This window comes from Uranotaenia lowii, chromosome 2, assembly GCF_029784155.1.
Source record: "Uranotaenia lowii strain MFRU-FL chromosome 2, ASM2978415v1, whole genome shotgun sequence".
Taxonomy (NCBI): Eukaryota; Metazoa; Arthropoda; class Insecta; order Diptera; family Culicidae; genus Uranotaenia; species Uranotaenia lowii.
The window spans coordinates 242856038-242881837 of NC_073692.1; the positions used below are offsets into that span (position 1 = coordinate 242856038).

The 25800-nt window shown below is 36.1% G+C and overlaps 2 protein-coding genes and 2 long non-coding RNA genes across 4 annotated transcripts; 2 read left to right on the forward strand and 2 right to left on the reverse strand.

Annotated features, from left to right (window-relative positions):
* Positions 1 to 295: 295 nt before the first annotated feature.
* Positions 296 to 1715, reverse strand: LOC129750173 (uncharacterized). Its single transcript, XR_008738322.1, has 4 exons — positions 1540 to 1715; positions 1246 to 1484; positions 472 to 544; positions 296 to 411 (listed from the first exon to the last, which is right to left on the reverse strand). It is a non-coding gene; the product is annotated as an uncharacterized LOC129750173 (long non-coding RNA).
* Positions 1716 to 3647: 1932 nt separating this feature from the next.
* Positions 3648 to 6038, forward strand: LOC129746272 (stress-activated map kinase-interacting protein 1). The gene is made up of 2 exons (XM_055739856.1): positions 3648 to 3984; positions 4338 to 6038. Exon 2 carries the CDS (start codon positions 4363 to 4365, stop codon positions 5863 to 5865), a length of 1503 nt encoding a protein of 500 aa, XP_055595831.1. The 5' UTR covers positions 3648 to 3984; positions 4338 to 4362; the 3' UTR covers positions 5866 to 6038.
* An 8413-nt stretch (positions 6039 to 14451) lies between these two features.
* LOC129742469 (uncharacterized protein K02A2.6-like) lies at positions 14452 to 15564 on the reverse strand. Its single transcript, XM_055734369.1, has one exon. The coding sequence runs from the start codon at positions 15562 to 15564 to the stop codon at positions 14452 to 14454; it is 1113 nt and encodes a 370-aa protein (XP_055590344.1).
* A 971-nt stretch (positions 15565 to 16535) lies between these two features.
* Positions 16536 to 19467, forward strand: LOC129746132 (uncharacterized). The gene is made up of 3 exons (XR_008737245.1): positions 16536 to 16698; positions 17605 to 17877; positions 17952 to 19467. It is a non-coding gene; the product is annotated as an uncharacterized LOC129746132 (long non-coding RNA).
* The last annotated feature ends 6333 nt before the right edge of the window (positions 19468 to 25800 follow it).

The following is a 25800-nucleotide window of genomic DNA, read 5'->3' on the forward strand; positions in this document are numbered from 1 at the left end:
AATCGTTTGGACGCACTTTACGATACAGCGAACGGGTTGTTAAGTAGAGTAACCATTCATTTTTTTTGCTTTTTTTTAAATACAAAATGAAGCAAAAAGAAAAACTATAGGTGTTATCGTTATCATATCGCCCGTTTCATGTGTTCTTGACGCTACATTGTATCTTTATAAGATCTTTTTACGATCAATAATGAAAAAGGAGACGATTCATGTTATAATTTCTTAAAGATTGTATTTTTCATTCAAATACGGTATACAATGATTACAATATAAAAAAAATCATACATATGTATAATGTGGTCATTATCTTTATGCAAAAAAAAAACATTCAAGTCGCCAAATAGTCACGCCCGAGCAGCATTTGTAAGGCCCAATGCTGAGGAGGATTAAATTGTATTCAGGATTCTCGGCCTGCAAAACATAAAAACTTAATAATTTGTAAGAAAATTATACAAAAATCGAACATTTTACCTTCAATAAACGCATCTATCACCTTCGTCGCCTAGTTGGAAACAAAAGTGACTCCTGGATTCAAATGGAGTGCCTGAAAACATGAAACGAATTGTTATAAAAACTTAAAATATTGTTAAAATTAAAGTTTTCGAAAAATGATATTTTAAAATCAGCTAAGTTATATATAATTGCAACATACCAGGGTCCTGCCCTCAAGAGAAATTTGAAAATATTTGATATACAATATTATTCAATTTTAGAATTGATTTTAGATAATTATGTGCAATAAAACTTGACTTTAAAATATGCATCGGGTACACCACCAAGCAGATTTAAAAGCCAAATCAGATTCTGATCAAGATTCACAATTCATTCATTCAGTCATCCCAAATTCTATTCTAAAATTCTATAATAGAGTTTATTTGATATTTTTTGTACTGGCTCTGAATCGGATTGCTTATTAAAGACTCTTTTTAGTCTTATTTTCAAAAACAGAATTTGGATTAGGTGTGTTAAAAGTTCACATTTTAGATTGTCATACTCATTCTAAAAACCTTATAAAAAAGAAAGGATTGTAAGTCTTAGAGAAGTTAAAATCCTTACAAATAAATATTAAAAAATACAAAATAATGTTTCCTTGTTCGACTTTTACAATGAAAAAAAAAATTGTATTCAACATATGTGTTTCAAGATCACACTTGAATTGTTTTATATTTCCAAAATCTGATTCTGGAAAACTGATAAAGTAAACTGACTTCAAATATCTCCTGTTTTAAAAAGTTTACCACCTACCTTACTGGAAGAGCTGTCATTTCAAAAGGTCACTATCGCGAATTTCAACTCGACTTAATTGTAACCTGCAGTTTCGTATCTTCTAGAGATTAGTATTCTTCTATCATAGGCCATGTTTTAGAATCCTTCCCAACGGATTTTTTTTAGCTCGGGACCGTCTTCAATTTGCATGTTTCCTCCGTTGCTGGCGTATCGGCACTGTGCACATAGTAAGATTCCTCAGGCGGACTTTTCTTACTCTAAAAGAAAAAAATTAGCAAAAAAGTAAAAAATAAAAAGCCAAGCAAGACTTACCCAGCGTAAGACAGTGTCCCAGCACATTACTGGAGCCGTTTCCTGCCACGCGATTCCGGGAATTTTGGTTGAAATAAGAGGATTTCTGCTTTGGAAGAGTAGGCGACACGAAAATACGTTGACCTTCTTTACAATGATATGACCTCCAGCCCTGCAGGTTCCGGTTGATGAAGATCTTGCTGCTGGTGGAACATGTTGATCGGTATTAAAATCTAAATTTGTATCCAAAATAAAACGCCAAACTTACTTTACTATGTCTCAAAATACGGTGTAGACCCTGCACATCACCGGAGCTGGTATCTGCGGACCGATTCCGGCAGTTTATTTTGGGAGGCTCAGATTCTGCGCACCGTAGTGCAACCGTTTGTTTTGCCTCATCCTTTCAGTCAATTTTAGATTACTCTAAACAACTGCATTTTGGGATTCAAGGTTTCCGGAAAACTTTTCCTTCGACGCCACCACCACCAAATCCGCAAATCGCTGCCATCTCGAATTGTATTTACAATTTTACACAGACCACAGCTGCTGCCGCTTCTACGGAGCGTAGTGTTGGGGCACTGGAACCGCTCCAGTGTTTGTTCGACCGGTTGATGAGGATTGTTCCGGCATCTGCTGCACTTTGATGAGCTGTAGGAGGGTTGGAAAAATAAAATTATTGTCAAACAAAAAAGCTTTTCCCTTACCTTTATTCCTCGCGTTTGCGGTGCGGGCCTTGATCAGCTTAACCTGAAGTGCTCATGCCATTCGTGGGTTGCCTGGCCAAATTAAGAGGATTTTCCGGAATCTTACGGGCTTACGAATCTAAAGTCGCGCACGCCATTTTTTTTCTTGTTGACAGTGAAGACACACTCAAATACATCTTGAGTTTTGTTTTAAGGATTATTACCCGTATCTTTCAATAATAATTTATTATCATTTCAAGCGAAGACGCATGAAAAATATAAAAGTTAGTAAAAATTAGAAGATTTTAGAACGATTACTCGAATATTCACTATTCGTGTAATCAGATCAGAATAATATCAACGATAACGGGTATGATATTTGATTATGCGGGTATCTCTTCAACTTCTATTTCAAAAATCGACTACTTTTTGTTCATGAAAATCAAGAATTACGCATTATAATCACATATTGCTCGTTTGGTATCAAGAACTTCAACTTTTTTCACTAAATTATAGATATTTTCGAGTATCACACTTTTTTGTTTTCCATTCCAGTTACTCCTGCAAGTTTCACCCAATTAATCAGACATTTTTGTTTTGGTTTTGAAGTAACGCCCTTAATTCCTACACGAAAAAATCAATTAGGTTAGTAAATTGATTTTTTTCTATCGAAAGTGATTTTTTCTATCGATGCTTGCGTTCGTAAATTAAACAAATTGTATGCAAAAGCATTGGAAGGTGATTTGACATGTTCCAAAAAAATCGATGCATCACCAAAAAAATCAATTTACGAACACGCCGTAAGATGAAATCGCGTTTAGGTAAAGTGAAATCGCGTAATAACCGTTAACTCGATTAAATTTTGTTTAAAAAAAAAACAAGAAAAAAAATAAAACAAAAAAAATTTACAAAAATAAAAAAAAGAAAAAAAAGAAAAGAAAAAAAAATAAAAATAAAAAAAATTAAAAAAAATAAAAAAAGAAAAAAAAATATATAAAAAAAGTAACGCCCTTAATTCCTACACGAAAAAATCAATTAGGTTAGAAAATTGATTTTTTCTATCGAAAGTGATTTTTTCTATCGATGCTTGCGTTCGTAAATTAAACAAATTGTATGCAAAAGCATTGGAAGGTGATTTGACATGTTCCAAAAAATCGATGCATCACCCAAAAAATCAATTTACGAACACGCCGTAAGATGAAATCGCGTTTAGATAAAGTGAAATCGCGTAATAACCGTTAACTCGATTAAATTTTGTTTACATTCAGCAGTTTAGCCTTTTTGAAATGTTACACTAGAACTGATGAATATTCTGGGTACCGCTGCAAACAATCATATAACTAGTGTTGGTGTAAATGCGTGTTGACCTCAAAGATAAACCCTTGAAAAAAAAATGGAAAGTAAACAAACAACATAAAACATTAATGTCAAAGCATAGATTGTAGCATAAAACGCCAGTCTCTGAACGGAAGCGCATTCCTAAATTTTTCGTGTTTTTGTAATGCAGAAAATCAGCTTATAAATAGAATATTTCTGAATCAAACACTGCCTAGACAACCGATGCATAATAAAATCTAAAGTGCCGTTTTGTGTTTAGTGCGTAGCGAGCTTTTTCTCTATTGGATGGAAGAATATAATTAATGCTCTCATTATGATGACCGAAAAGTGTTCATTAATGGCTTTGTCCATTACTCATCAATAGTATTCAACTAACTTAGTTCCTGTTCATAGGTAGAAATAACCGGAAGTGGTTCCGGGCTAATAAGGTGTTGAATCCATTAAGGTAAGTTTACTATGCTGAGTCAGGTTAAGGCATATACCTAGATAGGGCTACCAGTCTCTCCTATGTCAATAAGAGATGAATATTAAATCCTATATAAGTTTTATTTTTGCGTAAATGACTTTCAAGTTAACTTTAAAAAATAATTATGTTAACTTGCAATAACTAAGTACTTTATTTAAGTGGCAAAACTTTTTTTTTGTTTTCCTGCATAATTTATGTTACGCTTGATGATAGCCCTGTAATGCAGTAAAAGCAATGTGACCTATTTACAGATCTAAAATAGATTAGCGTCTGAATGAAGCGCGTGATAAACGTTCTCGTCATTAGAATAAACAAATAGTTTTCCATTTTAGGTTCACTGGTAGGGTGTACGAACCAATGGCCACCTACAATAATGCGCACTGGCTGCTGTCGCACATCCGGAATTCATTTATTTCGACAGATGACACTGGAATGAGCGAAACAGTGATGATACTGGAAGATCTACCTCACCAATATGCGCAACTACACAAGCAAGCTCTACGCAATCGGTCTGGCAGCAACAGTGAACAAGATTCGCATGAAGGTGCTCGAAATTTCGAACACTTCTATTGCTATCCCGGCCTGGACGATTCGGATGAAGAGGATATGGATTCTCTGTCACAATCGTACGAAATTCAGATGGACCAAGATATCGGATTTCATAGGCAACGATCTAATACAGCTCAACAGCTCGAGCGATTGGACATTGCCAGACGAAAAGCTGCAAGAATACGAAGTGTTAAATGCGAAAATGTAGTTGCACATGAAGAGGTTCAAGTCAGTGACCTTTTCGTAAAGAAAGAACTGAATAAAACAGAAAATCGAGTTTCTATGCTTTCGCAACAGCTTGAGACGCTTCCTAGAATGCCACAGAACAAATTCCTCGAGTTTGCAAAATACGATGGTACTTCGCAAACGGAAATAGCCACTAAAACATTCAAAATATTCCTAAACATGCTGCCGACAGAAAGCCAACGTGCTTATCCAATTCAAGTTTGTGTAAACGCCACTGCCAAGATCCAAGACTTTATAGGGCTGATTTGTTACAAATGCAGTCTCGCCTATCCAGACGTAAGCGTAAAATCCGTGAAGCATTACGGTCTCTACATGACCGAAGAAGATGGAGAAATAGATATGGACTTTCCGCCTTTAGATGTGCGAGAACCGTGTGCCAAATTTTGTTTTTCGCACCTAGCTCTAGCAGAACGAAAGCCATCTGAATCGCAAATGCATCGCTCGGAACCAACACGTTCCTTAAGCTCAGATCAGGACGAACTAACAAGTTTAATTTTTCCATCACCTCCTAGCAGAGTTCCTACGTTGCCGGACAAACGCCAGAAAGAGGACCTCGATCGTATGGAAGGACACACATCGAAATTAGAGGCCCCTCTTTATAGGTCATTTCACGTATACATCATTCACAAAGCACGCATTAAAACGGAAGTACAGTTGGGAATATCTGGCGATAAACTCGAAATTGATCCGCTACAGCAGAAATCCACAAAATTCTGGCCGAGACAAAAACCAGCGAATCATTCGATGGATTCAATCGCCCATTGCTCTATAATCGAACGAAAGTCTTCAAAGTCAGTTGTTCGAATTATTTACAGTACCACACCGTTCTCGCCACAGACATTAGCAGTTCCGGCAGGATCAGATTTCGGGATCACATCCAGCCCCACAATTCGCCAGCAGCAGCAACAACAACCACCACACACAGGTGGCCCTTTTTTTAAACAGTACGACATCGAAACTGATCCTCCAACGGCACAGGAAATTGTAGAAAAAATCAACAACATTCTAGAGGTTCGGTCCAGTCCCATCAGGCGCGAATACATGGCTAGCCGAGGGACCCACTAGAGTGTTTTAGTGTTTGTGTTTGATGTTCGGTATACTTTGTGTATACTTGACATCGAAGTTATCGATTTGGTGTAATGTGCTGCTGAATTTAATGTGTCCGTTGATTTAAGTTTGTATTTTTATTTGATATAACCTATTTTACGAATCGAATTTGTTAAAATAAAAATGTCAAATCCTGAGAGTTATTTTTACTAAATGTAAAAGCTAAAAAGAAAGTTATCCTTTAGGAACACCAAAACATCCTAACAAGAGTTTAAGCTATTCACGTACTAAACATTTGTTATCATTAGATTGACAAGTATACTATAGGCTAGGGTTACCATATCCCACAACACCACAAAGAGTACGTGAAGATCATTTATTCAGATACTCAGGAAAAAACGTTAACAGTAGATTCCCGCTAATACGAACTCCTGTTTTCTGAGCTCCCGCGTTATCTCAGCCATCAGGTTGACACAAGATCGATACATTTATCGAGCATTGCGCCCGGATGGTATGCAAAAGGATGTACAGTAGAACCCCGATCACCCGAGGTAGTCGGGGAAGAGATCACCTTGGATTGAACGAAATACATTGCAAACCCTATCCTTTTGTATTGCATATCATCCAGGCGCATAGCTCTAACGAGCCTATAGTAAACAAAGAGACGAAATGTCACGATTGGAATTTTCGATTTTCTGCCAGTGTCATTCCGATCGAGCAAAACCAGGCAGTCTTAAAGGCAGCCCTACAGCATGGTTGCAAGCTTATTATTTCAAAAGGGATCAGACTGCGCCTCTTTGTATGTAGTCTCTTTACATAGCTCGGTTCTTACATGGAGTTTATTTTTCCTAATTGACGGTTCTCGCAAGTTTAGGTTTAGACTGACTACTGGATTAGTATAAGAACTCAAAAAGTTCATTCTAAAAGACGTGTCTCATCTAAAGCGACTACTGGAATCGGGTGACTAGGGTGATTCGACTATCTTCACCGCACGCGCGACGCAGAATATGGTGGATAACTGAATGTTTGTTACAAAACCAAATTTCATGTTTCGGGATAACTTAGATCACTATGGTTTCAACGTCTTCAAATTTATTGTGTTGATGCTAATTAGTACAGAAGGCCTAAAACATCAATAACACTAATTTATTGTTTGGACTCAATTGAATTTTTCAACGTATTCTTTAAAAAAAATTGTTTGTATATTTAATATACCCAAAAGATGGACAATGTTGCTGCATACATTAAGGCAATGTTCCGAAAATCAATCATTTTCACTGAGCCATGCTTGACTACATTCAGAGCCAAAAAATCAAAGCAGTCAAATTTTCCTTCTTCAATCAAATCATACAAACAATCATGCATGACAACGACGCTTCTGTTTTTGAAACACTTTTGCGATACATGATGTGAAAAAAAGGACGCAGACTATCAGCTATGAACGTCTCGATGATGATAGCCTTCCATGACGTCTTTCAACCTTAAGGATCATAACTGATATGTATAAGTTTTGAGCGATCTATGTAGGCTATCAGCAGAATTTTTATTTCTCGCTTTGCGTAGAAGGACAAAATCATGACTAATTAACCGCAATGAACTGTCCAGCATGTGCTACGGCTTTTTTGAACATGTGGTCCTGGTATTTCTTCAGATTTTTCCTTCTGAATCATTCATGATCGTCTATCAATAACGAATTTTATCAACAATGATGCGAGGATAGACGTTCTGGAATGATTGAGAGAGCGATGTTCAAAATGTATCACCAAGTATGTCGATCACCGTCGATTAGCCACGTGACGAATAGCAACGGTAGCCTCCGATGGGGCATGGTATATTTTCTTGTATCAAGTTAGTGTTGATATCACAGCCAGAGCTGTGATTGCTCCCAGAAAATGAAAGAAAATTGACAAAATTGACACAGCAACCTGCATCGGCTTTCAGCATGCTTGTTGATACCATGCATTCAGAACGACGGCTATGGTGATTTAAAAGGTTTGACTGACCACGTTTGTAAAGATACTCTAACATTTGTCTAGGTCACGAAAATGTGCTTTCACAAATATGTTGTAGCAGTAACCATCGCTTTCCATAAATCGTACTCCTGTGTCCGGGAGCATGAATTTCAGTCAGACTAAATTGTTGTGAATGATGGTTTTAAAAATATCAGTCAATTTCATGTGTCCTGACATTTTTTCCCCCATGAAGCCCATTTACAGATCGTCTTTTTTCGTCAATAACTGATAATTGAATAGGCAACACTGCTTGAAGCGCACACGTTTGTTTTCAAATTTAAATTAAATTGGAGAAAAACCGAGAAATATTTATTTTTATGTAAGTTTTTTCGTTTCTTGTTGCTTCCTAAGTTGTGAAGAACCAGTGTGTGCCGAAGATACTGCGATTTTTCACATCCGTATTTGATTGACGCCAAAAATCGCTTTTCAACAACAATCAAAACACGAGAAGCCGCCATTTTTGCATCGATTCAAGTATGGGAGGTGCAGCAGAAGCCGGAAACTTGGGAATCAACACGAAAGGTGGTAAAGGAACCCAGAAATCTCTGAGAAAGTCATCCGACAACAATCCGGGAAGTACAGGTTCAACAATCATCGCCGAACAACTAAAAGCTACAGTTGCGTTCAAAAAAGAATGAAATCGCATGAAGCTGCGCACCCACTTCCAACTTTGACAAGCTGACATTTCTCTCTCGGTTTATATTTTTCCACGAAAATTTCACACAACTTAGTTCAACTATCCAACTAACACTCCACAAAATTTAAAGTCTTTTCAATAACGAGAAACAAAGATACAGCTTTTCCCGTAAAAAAGGGAAATTTGGAGATGCTTCACTAAATTTGCTGTATCTTTGAGAACTTTCATTGAAAAATCTTAAAATTTGGCCCAAAGATGTAAAAATGTTTGATCTAATATCAGGCCAAGTTTTGTTAAAATCGATGAACGTGATCAAAAATGGTGCCAGGTTGAAGATGAGGTTCATTATCGCCTAGTAGACGATTTCATTCTTTTTTGGACGGATGTTTGTATGAAAAACTTCGTAATCTATGTATTCTTGGTTTTTTCTTCCACAAAACCAATATTTATTACAAAGAATGTTATAAATTGATAGGAACTTCATCCTTGCTTTGTTTAGAAATAGAAACTGTTCCAACAGAGCTGGTATTGAAACAAAAGAGCGAATAGAATATTCGCTTTAATTTTGGAACAAATTTGTTCATCGGTATAATTAGCAGGTCATTTCTGAAACTCTGTTTTTCTTATTTTGAACCCTGTTGAACATTTTCTCTTTCGAAACAAAGTACGAATGAAGTTTTTAGCAATTTACAACATTATTTGTGATAACTTTTGGTTTTGTGAAAGAAAAAGCCAGAATACATGGATTACGATGATTTCCATACAAATATCCGTCCAAAAAAGAATGAAATCGTCTGCTGGGCGATAATGAACCTCATTTTCAATCCGGCACCATTTTTGATCACGTTCATCGATTTTAACAAAACTTGGCCTGATATTAGATCAAACATTTTTACATCTTTGGGCCAAATTTCAAGATTTTTCAATGAAAATTCTCAAAGATACAGCAAATTTAGTGAAGCATCTCCAAATTTCCCTTTTTTACGGGAAAAGCTGTATCTTTGTTTCTCGTTATTGAAAAGACTTTAAATTTTGTGGAGTGTTAGTTGGATAGTTGAACTAAATTGTGTGAAATTTTCGTGGAAAAATATAAACCGAGAGAGAAATGGCAGCTTGTCAAAGTTGGAAGTGGATGCGCAGCTTCATGCGATTTCATTCTTTTTTGAACGCAACTGTATATCTGCCAAACTGGAAAAACTGGACGAGCTGGAAAGTCTTAATAAGGAACTTTTGAAAACGGTACTTAAGCTTTCCCAGCGTGTGGATAACATCTCAGCGGAAAATCGTCTCCTTAAGCAAGAAGTTCAGGATCTCAGACAGGATAAGATCATGGAGGAAGTAATAATCAGAGGTGTGAAGCAGCAGCATCCAAAACAACACTTGGAGGTCTGCCACAAGATCAGCGAACTTATTGACTTCAATGCACCACAGTTAGTCAAAGAGGTGCGTCCGATAGTTCTGAAATCCGAGAACACCGACGCGATTATTGTTAAATTCCATCACCTGGAAAGAAAATTGCGGTTCGTGAAGGGAGTGAAAAATCTTGGCAAATCGTTAACACCTGATCGTCTAGGCATCCAGTCGAAAAACAAGGCGATAATAATCCAGGATCATTTAACCAAGGAAAGACTAAAAATACATAACCGGACAAAGGATCTCGTTAAGCTGGGATTGCAGAAACCTTGGATTTATCGAGGCTCAACGTGGATTTTCCATCCGGAGACCAAACAGCGACACCGAATCAAAGACGAGCCTGATATTGAAGACATCGAATTTCTACTAGTGACCCGGAATAACTCAGAAAAGGAGAATTTGGACAGCAGCGATAAGGTAGCGTAGTAGGTTTATTCAGTTTCAACTCTTTTTAGTTTGATTAGGTATTAGGCTATGATTTATTCAGATTCGTTTTTAAATTCTTTTCAAGATTTTGATTCTATTTTATTAAATAATAATAAGTATTTCAGTAGTGTTGATGATTATTGTAATGATTTAAAAACAGATAGCTTCTTATCAATCATTCAAATCAATGCTCGAAACATGGATAAAAAATACCCTCACACAGCTTTACCAAATCGATGGCTATAATAGTATTTTTTCGTGTAGAAGTAGAGGTGTTGGTGGAGGTTTAGCGATCTATGTTTCTAAAAATATCAATTTTGAAGTTATTGAGTCTGATGAGTGTATTTGCGACATTTCAAGTTTTCATTTCATTCAAATTAAAATCAGTTTAAATAAATTTCAACCATTATTAGTATCTTGCTACTACAGACCACCTAACGATTATCAATCAATAGATTTTTGCAACATTTAGAAAACAATTTAAATTCCGCAAACAACTATCCACATCTTGTTCTGGGTGACATAAATATTGACACTCTCCATTCGTCTGATAAACTGAATGATTATTGCAATACATTAATGTGCTATGGTTTTGTTGTGTCTAATATTTTCATAACTCGCCCTTCAAGCAAGACACTTCTTGATCATGTTTGTTATAACCTTCTTGATAAATCACCTATCTTTAACGACACCATATTTAATTCCGAAAGTGATCATAATTTTATTCACACTCACTTTCCTTCAACGCTAGACAGACAACACAAAGAAAAAATTAAATATAAAACCGATTTTCAAAGAATGAATCAACTTCTTACAATGCGTTTTTCACCTGCTTATATGAGTCATTTTGAGGAGCCGAACCAATTCTATGATTACTTTTCCACAACAGTCTTGAAAACTTTACACGAATGTACCAAAAAATTAAAAATAAAATCATCCTCAGAAAAACTCACTCCATGGATGTCGGATCAACTACTGAAACTTATAAATTGGAACAAAAACGTGAGGGATAAGAGAAGGAAGTGTTTAAAAAAAGGGAAGTCAGTTGATCATCTAAATGTGAAGATACATGACTTATACAACAGGATTAAAATTTATTCGCAAACTTTGAAACATAACTATTACACAAACAAATTTGCAAATTCCAAAAATTCAAAAGAAACATGGAAAAACATAAATGAAGTGCTGGGTCGCGTTGCAAAATCATCATTAGTAAATGAAATTCATGATTTAGATTCTAACACCATAATTACAAATAAGCAGTTGATTTCCAATGAATTCAATAAATATTTTTCATCAATTGGGCACATTATGGCTTCTAAACATACTTCAAACAGCACAGACTCAATAAATAAATACAATACTTTAAATTTTAATAACAGTACAATATTTTTAGAACCTACAGATGAGATGGAAATAACTAGTTTGATCAAATCATTTTCAAATCATACGAGCGCTGGACATGATATATAAGTGTTTATCTGCTAAAAGCCATAGTTGATGTTATCAGTCCAGTTTTAAGTAATATTTTTAACCTTTGTATACAAAATGGAATATACCCTGTCGTGCTCACTATCAGAACCACTCATTTTCACTTGTTTTTTTCACAGCTTACAATTTAGCACCCAAGTTTTTTTCAGTAATACCTATAGTCACAACCGTCTTTCCTGAAACTCGTTTACTGAATGATCGCATTCCCTTTTTTTTCTTCATTCCTTCTCATTCTGGCATGTGTGTCAGGTTTTTTTTTTCTTTAATATTTCTCAACCTGTCGATTTACATAAACCGGACTGTTCAGTGTTCTTTTAAAATCGTATTGCATTTTTTTTAAATGAATTTAATACTTTTTTATTTATTTTTTTTTACTTATCTACCTATATTCACTACATTACTACCCGCCTCTACTCTGCAAGATTATAGTATATAGTAGAGTTTATTTGGTTGATTTATTATATTTTATGCAATTTCTCGCACTATTTGTTTGAATGTTAAATAATCTATAATAGTTATTAACGAATGATTTTTTGTTTATTCAAAAGTAATTTTACATTAATCTTGCGTAGAAACTTACTTAAAAACTTCAGATCTTCCTACAGATGAAACTCCATTTTTTTTTTTACTTATTAAATTCATATTAACTTCACCAGTAGCCCATTTAAAACATAAAATATTGTGATTTTCGTTTAAATGTTACCTTTTACCAGTACTGAACATGTGTTCAAACAACCCTAAATGTGTTTTGCCATTTCGTTACCACCCTGTAAAAGTTAACGCAATAATCTGAGTATTTCTTTCAGTGCGTGTATTAAGTTGTTACACGGTAAACAAAGTTACTCTGTTCTGTATAAAAATCCATACAGATTCGAGAAAAGTGTCTCCACTTAGTTTTATGTTTGGGTACTTTACACATTGCGTGAGCAAAAAGCTTTTACACATTCGAAAGCTTTCAGCCAGTTAGTCAATTCTGTATATTTTGACATGGGGATGTCCATGCATTTAGAAAAAAAATCTCTGCAAAAGAAAAGTTACAAAATTTATAAAAAGAAAAAGTCTCATTTCAAAAATTAATTCTTTATTTAGTGCAAATAAATCATTTAAAGCATGGTATATACAATTTGAACGTCTTCCAAATTCAAATGTATCAACCTTTCGTAAGGATTAGTCGGATTCACTATTAAGAGAAGAAAAAATTAAATTGAGGAAATTGAGAGCATGCTCATTCTTGCGTTTCAATCAGAAGGTGCCCCAAATGTGACCACTCAGCACCTACCAGCTAATGTTCGAACTATACTGGAAGGTTAGGGGACGACGCCTCAGCATCAGTTTCTGACCGACGTCACCGTAATTTCGGACTATTTCCAGACCCACTGGTAGGGAAAATGTTATCCAGTGCCTTTCTCTTCGCTGAACACTCAAGCACTCCTAAGTTTTGTAATCGCACGTAGATATAGAACCACTAGAAAGATAAAAAAAACATATAATTTATTTACCAGGAATTAATTTCAAATACATACCAAACAAAAGTAAGAATCTGGCGTTTCACGGAAACCCGGGATAGTTACGGGATAATTACTCGTATTTCCTCGGTTATTTTATAGTGCACATCGGAATCGCATTTACTTATCCGGTTGAAGTGGCCAGCCCGGGTAGACGTACAAACTGTGTGTGGCTCGAATTCTGATTACCCAGAGAAGTAACGGAATCCGTCTGGGCCCGCCAGCTATATGTAGAAAGAATAACAATTTCATTTTAGATTAAGTTCCCGTTGGGGGTTTTCAATATTGTTCAAATTTACCTGCTCTTCCATGGCTGGAGCATTTCCGGGTCAGAGTTTTCTAACCAATCTTCCATTCTTTTTTCGTTAACTTTCATCGTAATCCTTCGGAAAATGATTTGCGTCGGGATCGAGTCAACATTTAGACAGCGGCTGAGTCCATTTGCGTATTGATATTTATCACACACAGAATTTATTATCCGATTTGCTTCCATCGGATTTCAATGGCCGTCCGGGAAGACCATACCAGTTTAATTTTTGATAATATCATCCTGCTCCGGAAGTTTTTGCTCGCTTCTTACCGTTCTCTAGAAAAAAAAAACAAATTTAACAGTTTGAATATGTTCTGCGCACGAAATGATAAAATCCATTATTTTTTAACATCTAACAGTCCTTTTTAGTCAAAAATTTTGACTGTTTCTTCGCCACTGCCAAAAAGCTAACACGATTTTTCTTTTTTTTTCAACCAGACATCCCTTCAAATTAAATTCCAACAACAACAAACTTTTTATACAGAGCTGCGTAACTGAATTTTAGTTTTCGTTTGTATATTGGCAAACCAAATCTACCCAAAATTGAATTGGGTATATACAAATTTTGAGCATCAATCGATTAGTCTCAATGAAGGTGTATTCTAAATACATTAAATGAATAACTCAATTTTTCCGTGTATGATTCCATTCTTTGTTTGTTTATTGATTGATGATATCGAAAAAATTTGTAAGTATTTTCTCTAAATTTACTAAATTAATCTGTTCTAATGGTTTTTTTTTCTTACAGTAATGAGGATCATCGAGACAATGTTTCGATCAGCCAGGAAATTTAGGCCCAGGAGTGCCGCATCAATTCAACACCGCATAAATAAACTTGTCGTCGTATCTCGAAGGTTTTTGCAGTTCTGTTCTATTGCGAAGCCGGTTTCCAATTGGATTTTCACAACCACTTGTACCAGCAGGTGTTTCGAGATTAGAGCGGTTGGTGTAAGTATCAGAATATCGGTCCGAGTGCTCAGTAGAATCGTCCGTGTCCGAGCCACTTTCAGGGTGTGATCCAGGAAATATTTTTCTTATATCCCTGATGTTGCGACTATATTGGATACCATTTTTACTCATGATAACCACTTTTGGACCGTGCCTCGCTGTTACGTGATAATAGTCTCGTGAAAAGGATGGATCCGTTTTGTTATTCTTTTTTAACGCCAAACGAATTTTGTCACCAACTGAGATATCAGACGCTTGTGCACCTCTTGATTTGTCAGCATGATGTTTGCTGATTAGCTTGGACTCTGAATCGATTTCCTTGACGTTGATTCTATCCAGTTCCTTTTCTGTAGCACTTGTCCACAACGCTGGAAAAGTTCCTCGGAACTTCCACCCTACCATTAATTCGAATGGTGTTACTTTAAGTCTTGAATGTTGTATAAGCGTGTTATGATTGTGGATATACTTTTCAAGAGCCATACGCCAATTCACACCATCAATTTTGGAACCAGCAACCGCTTTTATAATGCCCTGATTTTGGCGCTCGACTAGGCCATTGGATTGTGGACTCAAGGGGATAGACTTACGAACTTTGATTCCTTTTCTTTCCCAGAACTGGCAAAATGACGAACCCTGGAACGGTGGCCCGTTATCACTCTGGATAATGCGAGGGAATCCCCACGTTTTGAACACCTCGGTTAGTGCAGAATTCGTAGCATCCGCATCGGTGTGTCGCATTTCAATAACGGACAGATACCTAGAGTAGGTGTCAACGACAACTAAAAACTCTCCTGAACCGAAACCTGGAAGTGCTAGGAAGTCTATTTGGAGGATTTCCCAAGGTGCATCTGGTAAATCTCTACTGCAAAGCGGTAAGGGTGGATTCTTTTTAGCTAACATTGCACAAGTCTCGCATTCTTTGACGAACCGTTCTGTTGCCACTGCCATCCCAGGCCACCAAAAGTACTCACGCATTATGCGTTTCATGGCCACCTCTCCTATATGGCCTTCGTGTGCTGAACACATAGCCTTCAGATGCAGTTTTTCGGGCAATAAAATTTTATCATCCTTGAAAATTAAGTTTCCTAGATGATGCAAATTTCTTTTCTGACTTTCAAACTTCCGTAAGTCCACCGGCCATTTGTCGGTTTTTAATGCCTTTAATACTAGCTGCAGTTGTTCATCGGATTCCGAGTATTTTTGAATTTCATCAAGTGTTATTTCCATTGAACACACATCTAGAGAAAAGAGATAATGTTCTTCGTTTTCCTCGTCGAAAGGTTCAGCTTTTTGTGACTTATCAACAAGACGAGAAAGAATGTCTGCAACATTATTTTCTCCACATACTCTTTTGATAACGTAGTCATAAGGCTGCAGGCGTAACGCCCAAGCCTCTGCCCGGGATGTTGCCCTTTTCCCTATTCTGTGGAAACCGTCAAAGATGAACTGGTTAGCTTCAGCATCAGTTCTCAAGATGAATGAACGACTAATTAAATAAAATGTAAAGCGTTCCACGCCCCACACCACTGCCAGCGCCTCTTTTTGAGTCTGTGGATACCTCTGCTCAGTGGGACTTAACGCTTTGGAGGCACAGGCAATAATTCGAGGAATTTCCGCCGTGTTATACTGAACCAAAACCGCGCCCAACCCTACAGGTGACGCATCAACAAACAGTTCCGTTCTATCAGTTGGACTGAAGTACCCGAGCTTCTTTATGTGATTCAGGGCTTCGTTTCTTAGATACTCAAATTCTCGTTCTTCTTCTGATGTCCAATAAAAGTTATTTGAATTGGACAGCAGTCTCAAGCGTTCAGTCCTAGTTGCTCGATGTATTAGAAACTTATCCATGTAGGTAAGAAGTCCCAGAAAACTCCTAACTTCGGCACAGCTTGTGGGTTGGGTGAAGTTCTTAATGGCACTGAGCTTTTCCTCCTCGATCTCCCATCCTGACGGAGTTAGATTGAATCCTAGAAAATTTACCTCCTGGCTACTAAATACACTCTTCTTATAATTTATTTTTACATTATGTGCTTTCAGTCTGCGTTGGACCTTCTCGAGTCTTTCATCGTGTTCTTTCCTTGTTGTTCCAAATACGAGGATATCGTCCAGGTAATTGCGCACGCCTTCACAACCTTCCAAGATTTTACACTGCAATACTTCCTGGAACAGATCGGGTGCGTTGCACAAGCCAAATGGAAGTCTAACGAAGCGGAACATTCCGAACTCTGTGAAAAAGTTCGTCAGGTGCCTAGAATCTTCATCTAACTCAATGTGGAAATAAGCATTTTCCAAATCGATGGTGGTGAACCAGCAAGCTCCATCCAACTCAGCTATAATGTTCTCCAATGTGGGCATAGCAAAGGGGTTCCGATTTATATATCTATTCGGACCTCGCAGATCAATAACTAATCGAATATCTGCTTTGCCTTTAGGGACTATGATCATAGAAGAGCAGAACGAAGTATCCATGCCCTCCGTTACCGGTTCAATAATATTAGTGGCACTGAGCGTTTTCAATCGTTCTTGGACAAGTGGTTTAACTGCTAAAGGAACATTCATGAAAACGTTTCTGCAAGGAGGCCTAGATCGGTCATAGTCAATTTTGACAGGCGGAATGTTAAACTTCGGAAACGGTTCCTGCGTTTCTACTATTGCTATATGGTTCGAACTTCCTTTTGAATTAGTATTCCCAGTACCTGGAATTGGTACATTCATTATTTTTAAATGTATATTTTGATCTTCAAATTTCATATTCAAATTACCTGAGATTGGCACATCTAACCCTAGTGAAAGAACGCTATATCGAAGAGCAGTAGCTCTGCTTAGTAATGACTGATGTGCATGAACGACATAAAATTTTTCTATATAGATTGGTCGATCCTCTGTGATCATCAAAGGTGCCTCGAATATCCAAGAAACTTTAATTTCTCCTGCTGAAGCATACGCTCTAAGCGGTCTATCTGTTTTGTTTTGAATATTAAACAATTCTGACTTGAATTTTTCGTTCTTTTGCAGGCTTTCAAAAATGTCTCCCGTTACCGTGTTCACCTGTGCACCTGAATCGATCAGAAACCTGCACGGTAATCCCGCCACAGTTGCAGTTATCAACCCTTCATTCTCCAGAGAAGCAATCTCACAATGCTGGTCTGCTGGCAATATTGATGGAGCCATCTATCAAGCAAAAAAAAACCCAATGATTGAAATTCAATATGGATTTATTACAACAAAAGAAAATGGCCAAAGTCATAAAGTACAAAATGCATTTTAACAAGAGGAAAATAACAAGGAGTAAGTAAAAAAAAACTAAACTATTTCAAGAATCAACTTTCAATTATCGATACCTACATTTTCTTCTGTATCAGCCTTTTCCTCAGATTTTTCAATTGTAGCTAATCTCTTCGATGGTTGTTGTTGATATTGCTTCAGTGACGGACGCTTGAAACCACCATCATAACGCTTAGGACATACTCGCTGCCAGTGCCCATATTCCTTGCATCTCCTGCATTGGTCATTAGAAGCTGGACAAACTGACGGATCATGATTGATACGATTACAATTCTTACAACGAACGTCCTTGAACTGGTTCCTTTGTTTCCAAACCTGATTACCACGAAAATTAGGACGTCTGCCGAAACGATTTCCCTGCTCATCAGATTGTGAAGACTGCCAATACTTTTGCTCTGTGAACTTCTTCGGAGTAAATACTGGGGCTACCAGAGCCTGTTTACGAGCATCGTGTTTCAAATTAAAAAATTCTTCGTTCATGCGCATTGCGTCAAGTTCGCGGATTTTGTCTACCAACTCAGTTATTGAACCACCACGACCAATCATTTTGAATGCAATTTTACGTACATCTGGGTTGGAAGCATGGCCTGCAACTATGCCAATCATCTCGCTAAACTGTTTATCGTCTTCGAAGTCACACAATCGGATTATAGCGCCTACTCTAGTGACAAAATCAATATCAGGTTCTCCAGGATTCTGAAATGTGATAGCGAGTTTCCGTCTCTGTAGCATTATATTCGAGCTTGTTGCAAAATATGTCTGCAACCGTTGCATAGCGTTTGCAAATGGATGCAAATCAGGGTCTGGACTGTCCTGTGAGGATTTAGTATTCCTGAAGATTTGAAGAAGCTGCAGTCCAGCTTTCACCTTAAATATTGTGTACTGTGTTGCCTCGTCAACGACACCTGCCAGCTTCATGTAATCTACCAGTAAGTCACGCCACATTTCGAAAGTATGCCGAGTAATACCTTCTCCTTCTTTAGCCTCTTTGCATTCCGGGATTGTTATCGTTGAAATCGAAAGTTGGTTTACGGTTGACAAAAACTGAGAACCTTCCATATTTGAAGTTATTGTTGGTCGACGTCCATTAGTTTCACCTAGATTGACGTTTTGAGTTTGTCGTCTAGCTCCGCTTGAGCCTGCTTGTAGTTGTTGGAATTTCTCAGAACTTGATGTCATTTCGGGTCGTCTAGTGCTGGACGGTCTAAGAGCCTCACCAAAATCGATACTATTCTCGATCGAACTCTCTCGTCGAACCCCGTTCAGGCTTGCCTGTAGCGACAAAATCGCTTCCTTCGCCTTATCTAGTTCATCGCTCAATCTAACAGATCTTGCACGTTCGTCTGAAAGTTCTTTCAGAACCTGTTTTAACTTCAGGCTTTTCTTTTTCGGGTTGCTGAAAGCCAATTTAGGAAATTGAATTCAGACAATGAATTTTCTGACCTATTGTACATCTAGCAAAATTTTAAATTACTTAATCATTAAGATGGTTCATATTTCTTTCGAGGTTATGTAGAAAAACATGGGCGAGGATAGTTGAATGTCAATTTGAGCTTTTTTTTTTTTAATCGTATCAAGAACTATTCCAGAAAAGGTGCCACTCAGTTCAAGGATTGCCATGCCAATTGATGGATTAACTTATCAAGTCTTCCATCGGGGAAACGTAGAGTAGAAACGAATCTTTCATCGTATAGTAATAAGTGTTCTCTCGAGTCTTTCATCGAACTATGTACATTTCCAACGAGTCTTACATCGGGAATTGGGAAGTTCCGACGAATCGTTCGTCGGAACACTATTTCACCCTTCTGTTATATCCAGGGTCTTTCACCTGCATCATAAATTTCCCAATTCTTTTTTTTTTTTTTTTTTTAATTACCTTTCGAAAGCTTTATTCGAAATGAATTAACGATTATTTTACAATATGTCCGCTTCTTTCAGCTGGAATTTATAATACCGAATCTTTCGTCGGTCTTTCTATTAATCTGACGCCATGCGAATCTTTCATCGACGTGATATAAACCATTATAATTTACTGTTATTACGAATCTTTCATCGCCCAATATTTTGTTTAGCTTTCGATATTGTTCGAGTCTTTCATCGTCCTTCAGTAAATCTAGAGATGCGAGTCTTTCATCGGATGAGCAGTTAGCAAACCTTTATAGCTGGAATAGTTTGGTTTTAAAATAAGACTGTACATACTTATCTACGAAAATTTGATCAGAGAAACAAAGATCACCGGGTTAGTGCTTTCCGGTTTTAAAATTTCTAGCCAAATATTTCGTAGCTCTCATATCCTTATAAAAAATTGCCCTACATTCCTACATAACCTCAATTGGATGACGCCATTTTTATCCTATGTAAATTTTTCCATGTTGAAATTCTACACAGTAATGGCCGCCATTTTCTATTTTGAAAATCAAATTCATATATTTCTTAAATTATTCTAAATAATTTGCTAACTTACCTGGCGTTAGCTTTACCCACTGCGCCATTGTCGTGCTCACTATCAGAACCACTCATTTTCACTTGTTTTTTTCACAGCTTACAATTTAGCACCCAAGTTTTTTTCAGTAATACCTATAGTCACAACCGTCTTTCCTGAAACTCGTTTACTGAATGATCGCATTCCCTTTTTTTTCTTCATTCCTTCTCATTCTGGCATGTGTGTCAGGTTTTTTTTTTCTTTAATATTTCTCAACCTGTCGATTTACATAAACCGGACTGTTCAGTGTTCTTTTAAAATCGTATTGCATTTTTTTTTAAATGAATTTAATACTTTTTTATTTATTTTTTTTTACTTATCTACCTATATTCACTACATACCCCACTAATTTAAAAATAGCTAAAGTAACCCCAGTTTACAAATCAGGCAATCCATCACTTTGCAATAATTATAGACCAATCTCAGTTCTCCCTACGATCAACAAAGTTTTTGAAAAAATACTTTCTAAACGATTGATTTCCTTTTTAAATAACAATTCTTTCTTTTATTCAATGCAATACGGTTTCAGAGAGAAATCTTCTACAACCAACGCTGTGATTGAACTCACTAACAGCATTCAATTAAGCCTCGACAAAAAAGAAAATGTTCTTGGGTTATTCCTAGACTTATCCAAAGCGTTTGATACTGTGAACCGAGATATTCTTTTGGAAAAACTTTTCTCTGCTGGAGTTCGCGGTACAGCCTTAGATTCATTTAAAAGTTATTTGACAAACCGATCGCAATACGTCAGCTTAAATACCCACCGTAGCTCAACACTATCTATTAATATTGGTGTTCCACAAGGATCTGTTTTAGGACCACTATTTTTTATTATCTACCTCAACGATATGGCTCTTTTACCTTTAAAAGGAGAATTAAGACTCTTTGCTGATGACTCATCGACTTTTTAACCATAGTGATAGTCATACTACCAACGATTTAAATGTATGCAGCGACCTGACTCTGCTAAGTGATTACTTCCGTATTAATAAACTGACACTTAATCTTGACAAATCCAACATATTAAATTTCAAATCTAGTTTTCGTTCTTTGTCGAATTCCTTACTTACTACCAAATCCACATTTCCAAGTGTTAAAGTTGTCAAAGAATGTAAATACCTTGGTATTATTCTCGATGAACATTTAAGTTGGAACCAACATATTAGTCACTTATTATCAAAATTAAATAGCGTTACGGGCATTGTATGTAAAATTAGAAGAAGAGTACCAACTGATGTATTAATAGCAATTTATCATTCACTTTTTCATTCGTTACATACTTGGTGTCAACCTGGGGCAATGCATGCAATAGTCAGATCAACAAAGTCCAAATCACACAGAACAGAATCCTACGCCTTATATACAATCTTCCTGCCCGCAGTCACACTGCTGATCTTTACAATTGGTGTCGCGAGAACCGTATGGTCCTAAATGCTACAAAATGTTCAATCATATCATTTACAAGGAAGCACTCAACATTTTTCTACGACTACCACATTCAAGGAACACCTCTCACACGTGTCAGCGTAGTTAAAGATCTAGGTGTCATGTTCGACCAACAACTTTCATTCAAAGACCATATCTCATACATTGTTACTAAAGCTTCAAGATGTCTCGGTTTTCTTTTTAGAATAACCAAGCATTTCAGAGACATTCAATGCCTTAAAGTTCTATTCTGTGCACTGGTTCGATCTAACTTAGAGTACTGCTCGGTAGTGTGGAATCCTCGTTACAACAACTCAATTGATCGTATCGAAAAGATTCAACGAAAATTCATACGCTTCGCCCTCCGCAATCTACCATGGAACGATCCTGTCAATCTTCCTGCATACGAAAACAGATGCAATCTTATTGGTCTACAAACACTGTCTTCCCGTCGAGCTCTGTCTGATGCATCTTTTATATCTGACATAATACTGGGTCATATCGACTGTTCCCAAATTTTAGAACTTGTAAATTTCAACAGTAGGCCCAGAAACCTTCGCTCTCAATCTTTCCTAGTTGTTCCGCATGCTTCTACTAATTATGGTCAAAATGCACCTCTCATAAGAACAATCCGAACGTTCAACCGCGTTTCATCAGAATTTGATTTTCATATCTCCCGAAACACACTCAAATGTAAATTCCGTAGAGCTCTTTCATAATTATAGTTTTAAGAGAAAATTGTATTAATTGTATTGTGTGATAAATTTAAGTACTCGATGTATCATTTAGATTTAAATTGTAATCTGTTGATGCAAAAGATGAGGGTTTTTACGCGCATATGAGACGGATTCAATCTTTTTCATATGGGCTTTTTCCCCTCCAAAAAAGATAAATAGTAACAATAATATAATTCCAGTTAGAGGTTTATACTTAATTCAAATTTGTAGCTTCATTTTTCAAAGTCTTACTCAAAGTACTCACTGCAATATAACTTTCAATCGCACCAACCATCAATACCTCACACGCAATAGAAACTTAATCGATCGGCCTACTATCGTATCAACAATTGGTGAACGCTCTCTCTCATTTCGTGGTGTTAAGTTTTTCAATTATTTTGAGGAAAGATGTGGACCTTTCAATAATAATGTTCAGTTAAAAAAGCAATTAAAGATATTCTTATTACAAACTCATTTAGTATCAACACTACCCGAATAGGAATGATCATAATAATAATATGATCGAACATTGATATTCAATTTAACAATTAATTTCATCGTAAAATCTCAGTATTTATGAACCGCTTAAGATCATGAATATCATGTAATATTCAATGTAACAAGGTTTTCATGGTAAATTTTTAATCCAAACCATACGAACATTGGTAAATTTCTACTTCTTAACATATTCATAATTTTTCGTGTAGATACAAATTTTCATACGACGCGCGCCATTTTGCGCGACGATTTGGAGGCGTTTTTTCCTGATTAAATCGCAGAATATCTGCATTTACAAGTTTTGGGTTGAAGCGGAAATTTTACAACCGAAATTTGGACGGAAGACGATGGCCCATACATTGGTAGACATGGTGAGTATTTTTAATGAACATAAATAGTAGTAATAGTAGTAATCGAAAAATGTCTTTCCAGAAAATGGAGGTTCGCCGCTTAAGAGGTTCGGAGTTCTGGAGCATAAAGTTTACTCGCTCAACGCTGAACAAGGCCTGGGACTAAAACAGGTGACCTCCCAAGATATGGTTGCTCAAGAGGAAGATTACCGGGCTGCCGGCAGGTAGAGAAAATAGTGAATAAATAATTAAGTAATAAAGTGAGTATACTTGTATGTGTATGTATAATATACATATGTAAGCATATTGAAAACATTTTAAAATAAATAAATAATTTGAAAGCAAATACAAATAGCTACTTCTTTTGTTACATATATTCTTTGAAAAAGGAAATAAAAATAAATTCCATGAACCATGAAATTTCACGGTAACGGGAGTTTGTACTTAATATGAATAAACATTGAAGTTCATCATCGTCAAAACAATAAAAATTCAATGGAAAACCATTAACTTCATAGTTTCTTTGAATAAAATTGGAAGCTGAAATGACCATAAACTTAATAATTTCGTGTTCTAAAATGTATGGAAAAATGTTGATTTTTTCATTGTTAAGTTGCTTAACAACCCCCTTTTCTCATGGTAAATTTTGCCAAAACCATGAATATTAGTGTTGGAAACGATGAATTTGACAATGTATTCAAGGTTTTGTGTAAGATGTTATTCATAGTGCCAATCATAAAATCCATGGTACTGTGAAAATGGAATTCATGGTTTTTTCACGATGTTTTTCTATTCGGGTACTTAAATCTTATGATATTCGTACCTTATAATTTTGCTTACTCTGGAATTCAATTATCAAGAAGAATGTTTGTTAAATATTATTTTAAATTTTGTTTTGTTTTGTTTGTGTAAATATTTTACTTTATAATTATTAAATTCTGAAACAATAAATAAAAACATTTTAGTTGAAGATAGATTTTTTAGGGTTTAGCTAGCATAGGATATACTCCTAAAACGGTGTAACCAGTGGAGTATAAAATAAAAAATGTAAATGTTTGTATATAAAACTGAATAAAGAAACTAAACTAAACTAAACTAAACTCATCAACGCTACATGACCAGGTTTTTAGCATGCTGAAATCGATGGGGAATTGTTGAAAGATAAATTTCCAACCGATCTAGGTATTTGAAGCCCTTGGAACTGTTTGAATTCAATTCACACGTCATGATTTCCGCGAGGAAAATCGGGAAAATTTAGAAAAAGAATTGAAAGATCTAGCAACGATTTTTTCTCTTCTTAATTTGGGCTAACTTAACAACTAATTCAAACTTGAACGATTCGATTTTCGTAAACGAAATATATTTAATAATAGTATTTTTCTTTAAAATACTTGCTAAATGTGTGTAAGAGAGAAACTTCTTTTTTATTTGTTTTGTTTTCATTTTCGTTTTTGAATCTGTTTTTTAAGCTATGAATTTCCTTGTCTAAGGATTTTAAAGTTTGATTGAATTGAATTTTTTTAACATTCCAAGTGTGAAAAAATAGAAATAAGCGTCTGAATGAGTAACTAGTAAGTACATTACCATCTAAACCTAAATAAAAATTGTTCAATCTAAATTTTATCACGAATTCGACATTAGAGAAACGTCTAAATCATAGAAAAGGTTTTCAATTGATTTGAGAACTTCAGCCGGTCTATGTTAATTTTTTTGGAATATTTTATAAACATATATAAATCGTTGTATTAAGAGTCGAGAGAATTAGCCTCCCACTGATGTTTACTAAATTTCATAATTGCCCTGTCATAAGTGACGTGTGGACAAGCAGTTTATTGAGGTTTGGTTTTTTCATCCGAAGTGATTGCTATTTATTATTGCTGAGGGTTGGAACTACCAACGAAAAAAAAAATGGATTAGCGTCGAACTGATAAACTGCACTTTGTCAAAGGTTGAACTTCCAAATTTAAATATTCAGCGTCTTGGGTATCGAAGGTAGGAACCAGAACTAAAAGAAATTACATGGTCTGACGCACCAATGACCGTCGATCTTCATTTAATTCTATGTCTTCTCCAGTTTTGAACGGATAGACGAAAATTTGCTTCCGGTTACGATCACTTCTCAAAGGAAATGAAATTGAGGAAAATTTGTTTTTTTTTTCAGCAGTAGTCACCTTAGTAACATATGGTTCAAGTTTCATTCATCATATCTTTGGTTCACGACTTTTATCAAGTTGTTGTTCTCATCAGAAAATATAGCCATGACAATTTCGTTTGCCGAATTATCAGTGACCATAGGGAGTGTGATATTTTCATTTCAACAAATATCATTGACCGAAACAACACGTGGATAGGAAGTGTGACAAAGCTACTAAGATATTTTAGAAAAAATCGACTTTGAATTTTTTCCCGAAAAATCGCAGCTCTGATCACAGCACTCGGAGATCTAAGTATTCTA

Excerpts from the sequence above, each read along its gene's own strand:
- LOC129742469 (XM_055734369.1), bottom strand. The coding sequence starts at position 15,564 with ATGCGTGAGTACTTTTGGTGGCCTGGGATGGCAGTGGCAACAGAACGG.
- LOC129746272 (XM_055739856.1), top strand. The coding sequence starts at position 4,363 with ATGGCCACCTACAATAATGCGCACTGGCTGCTGTCGCACATCCGGAAT.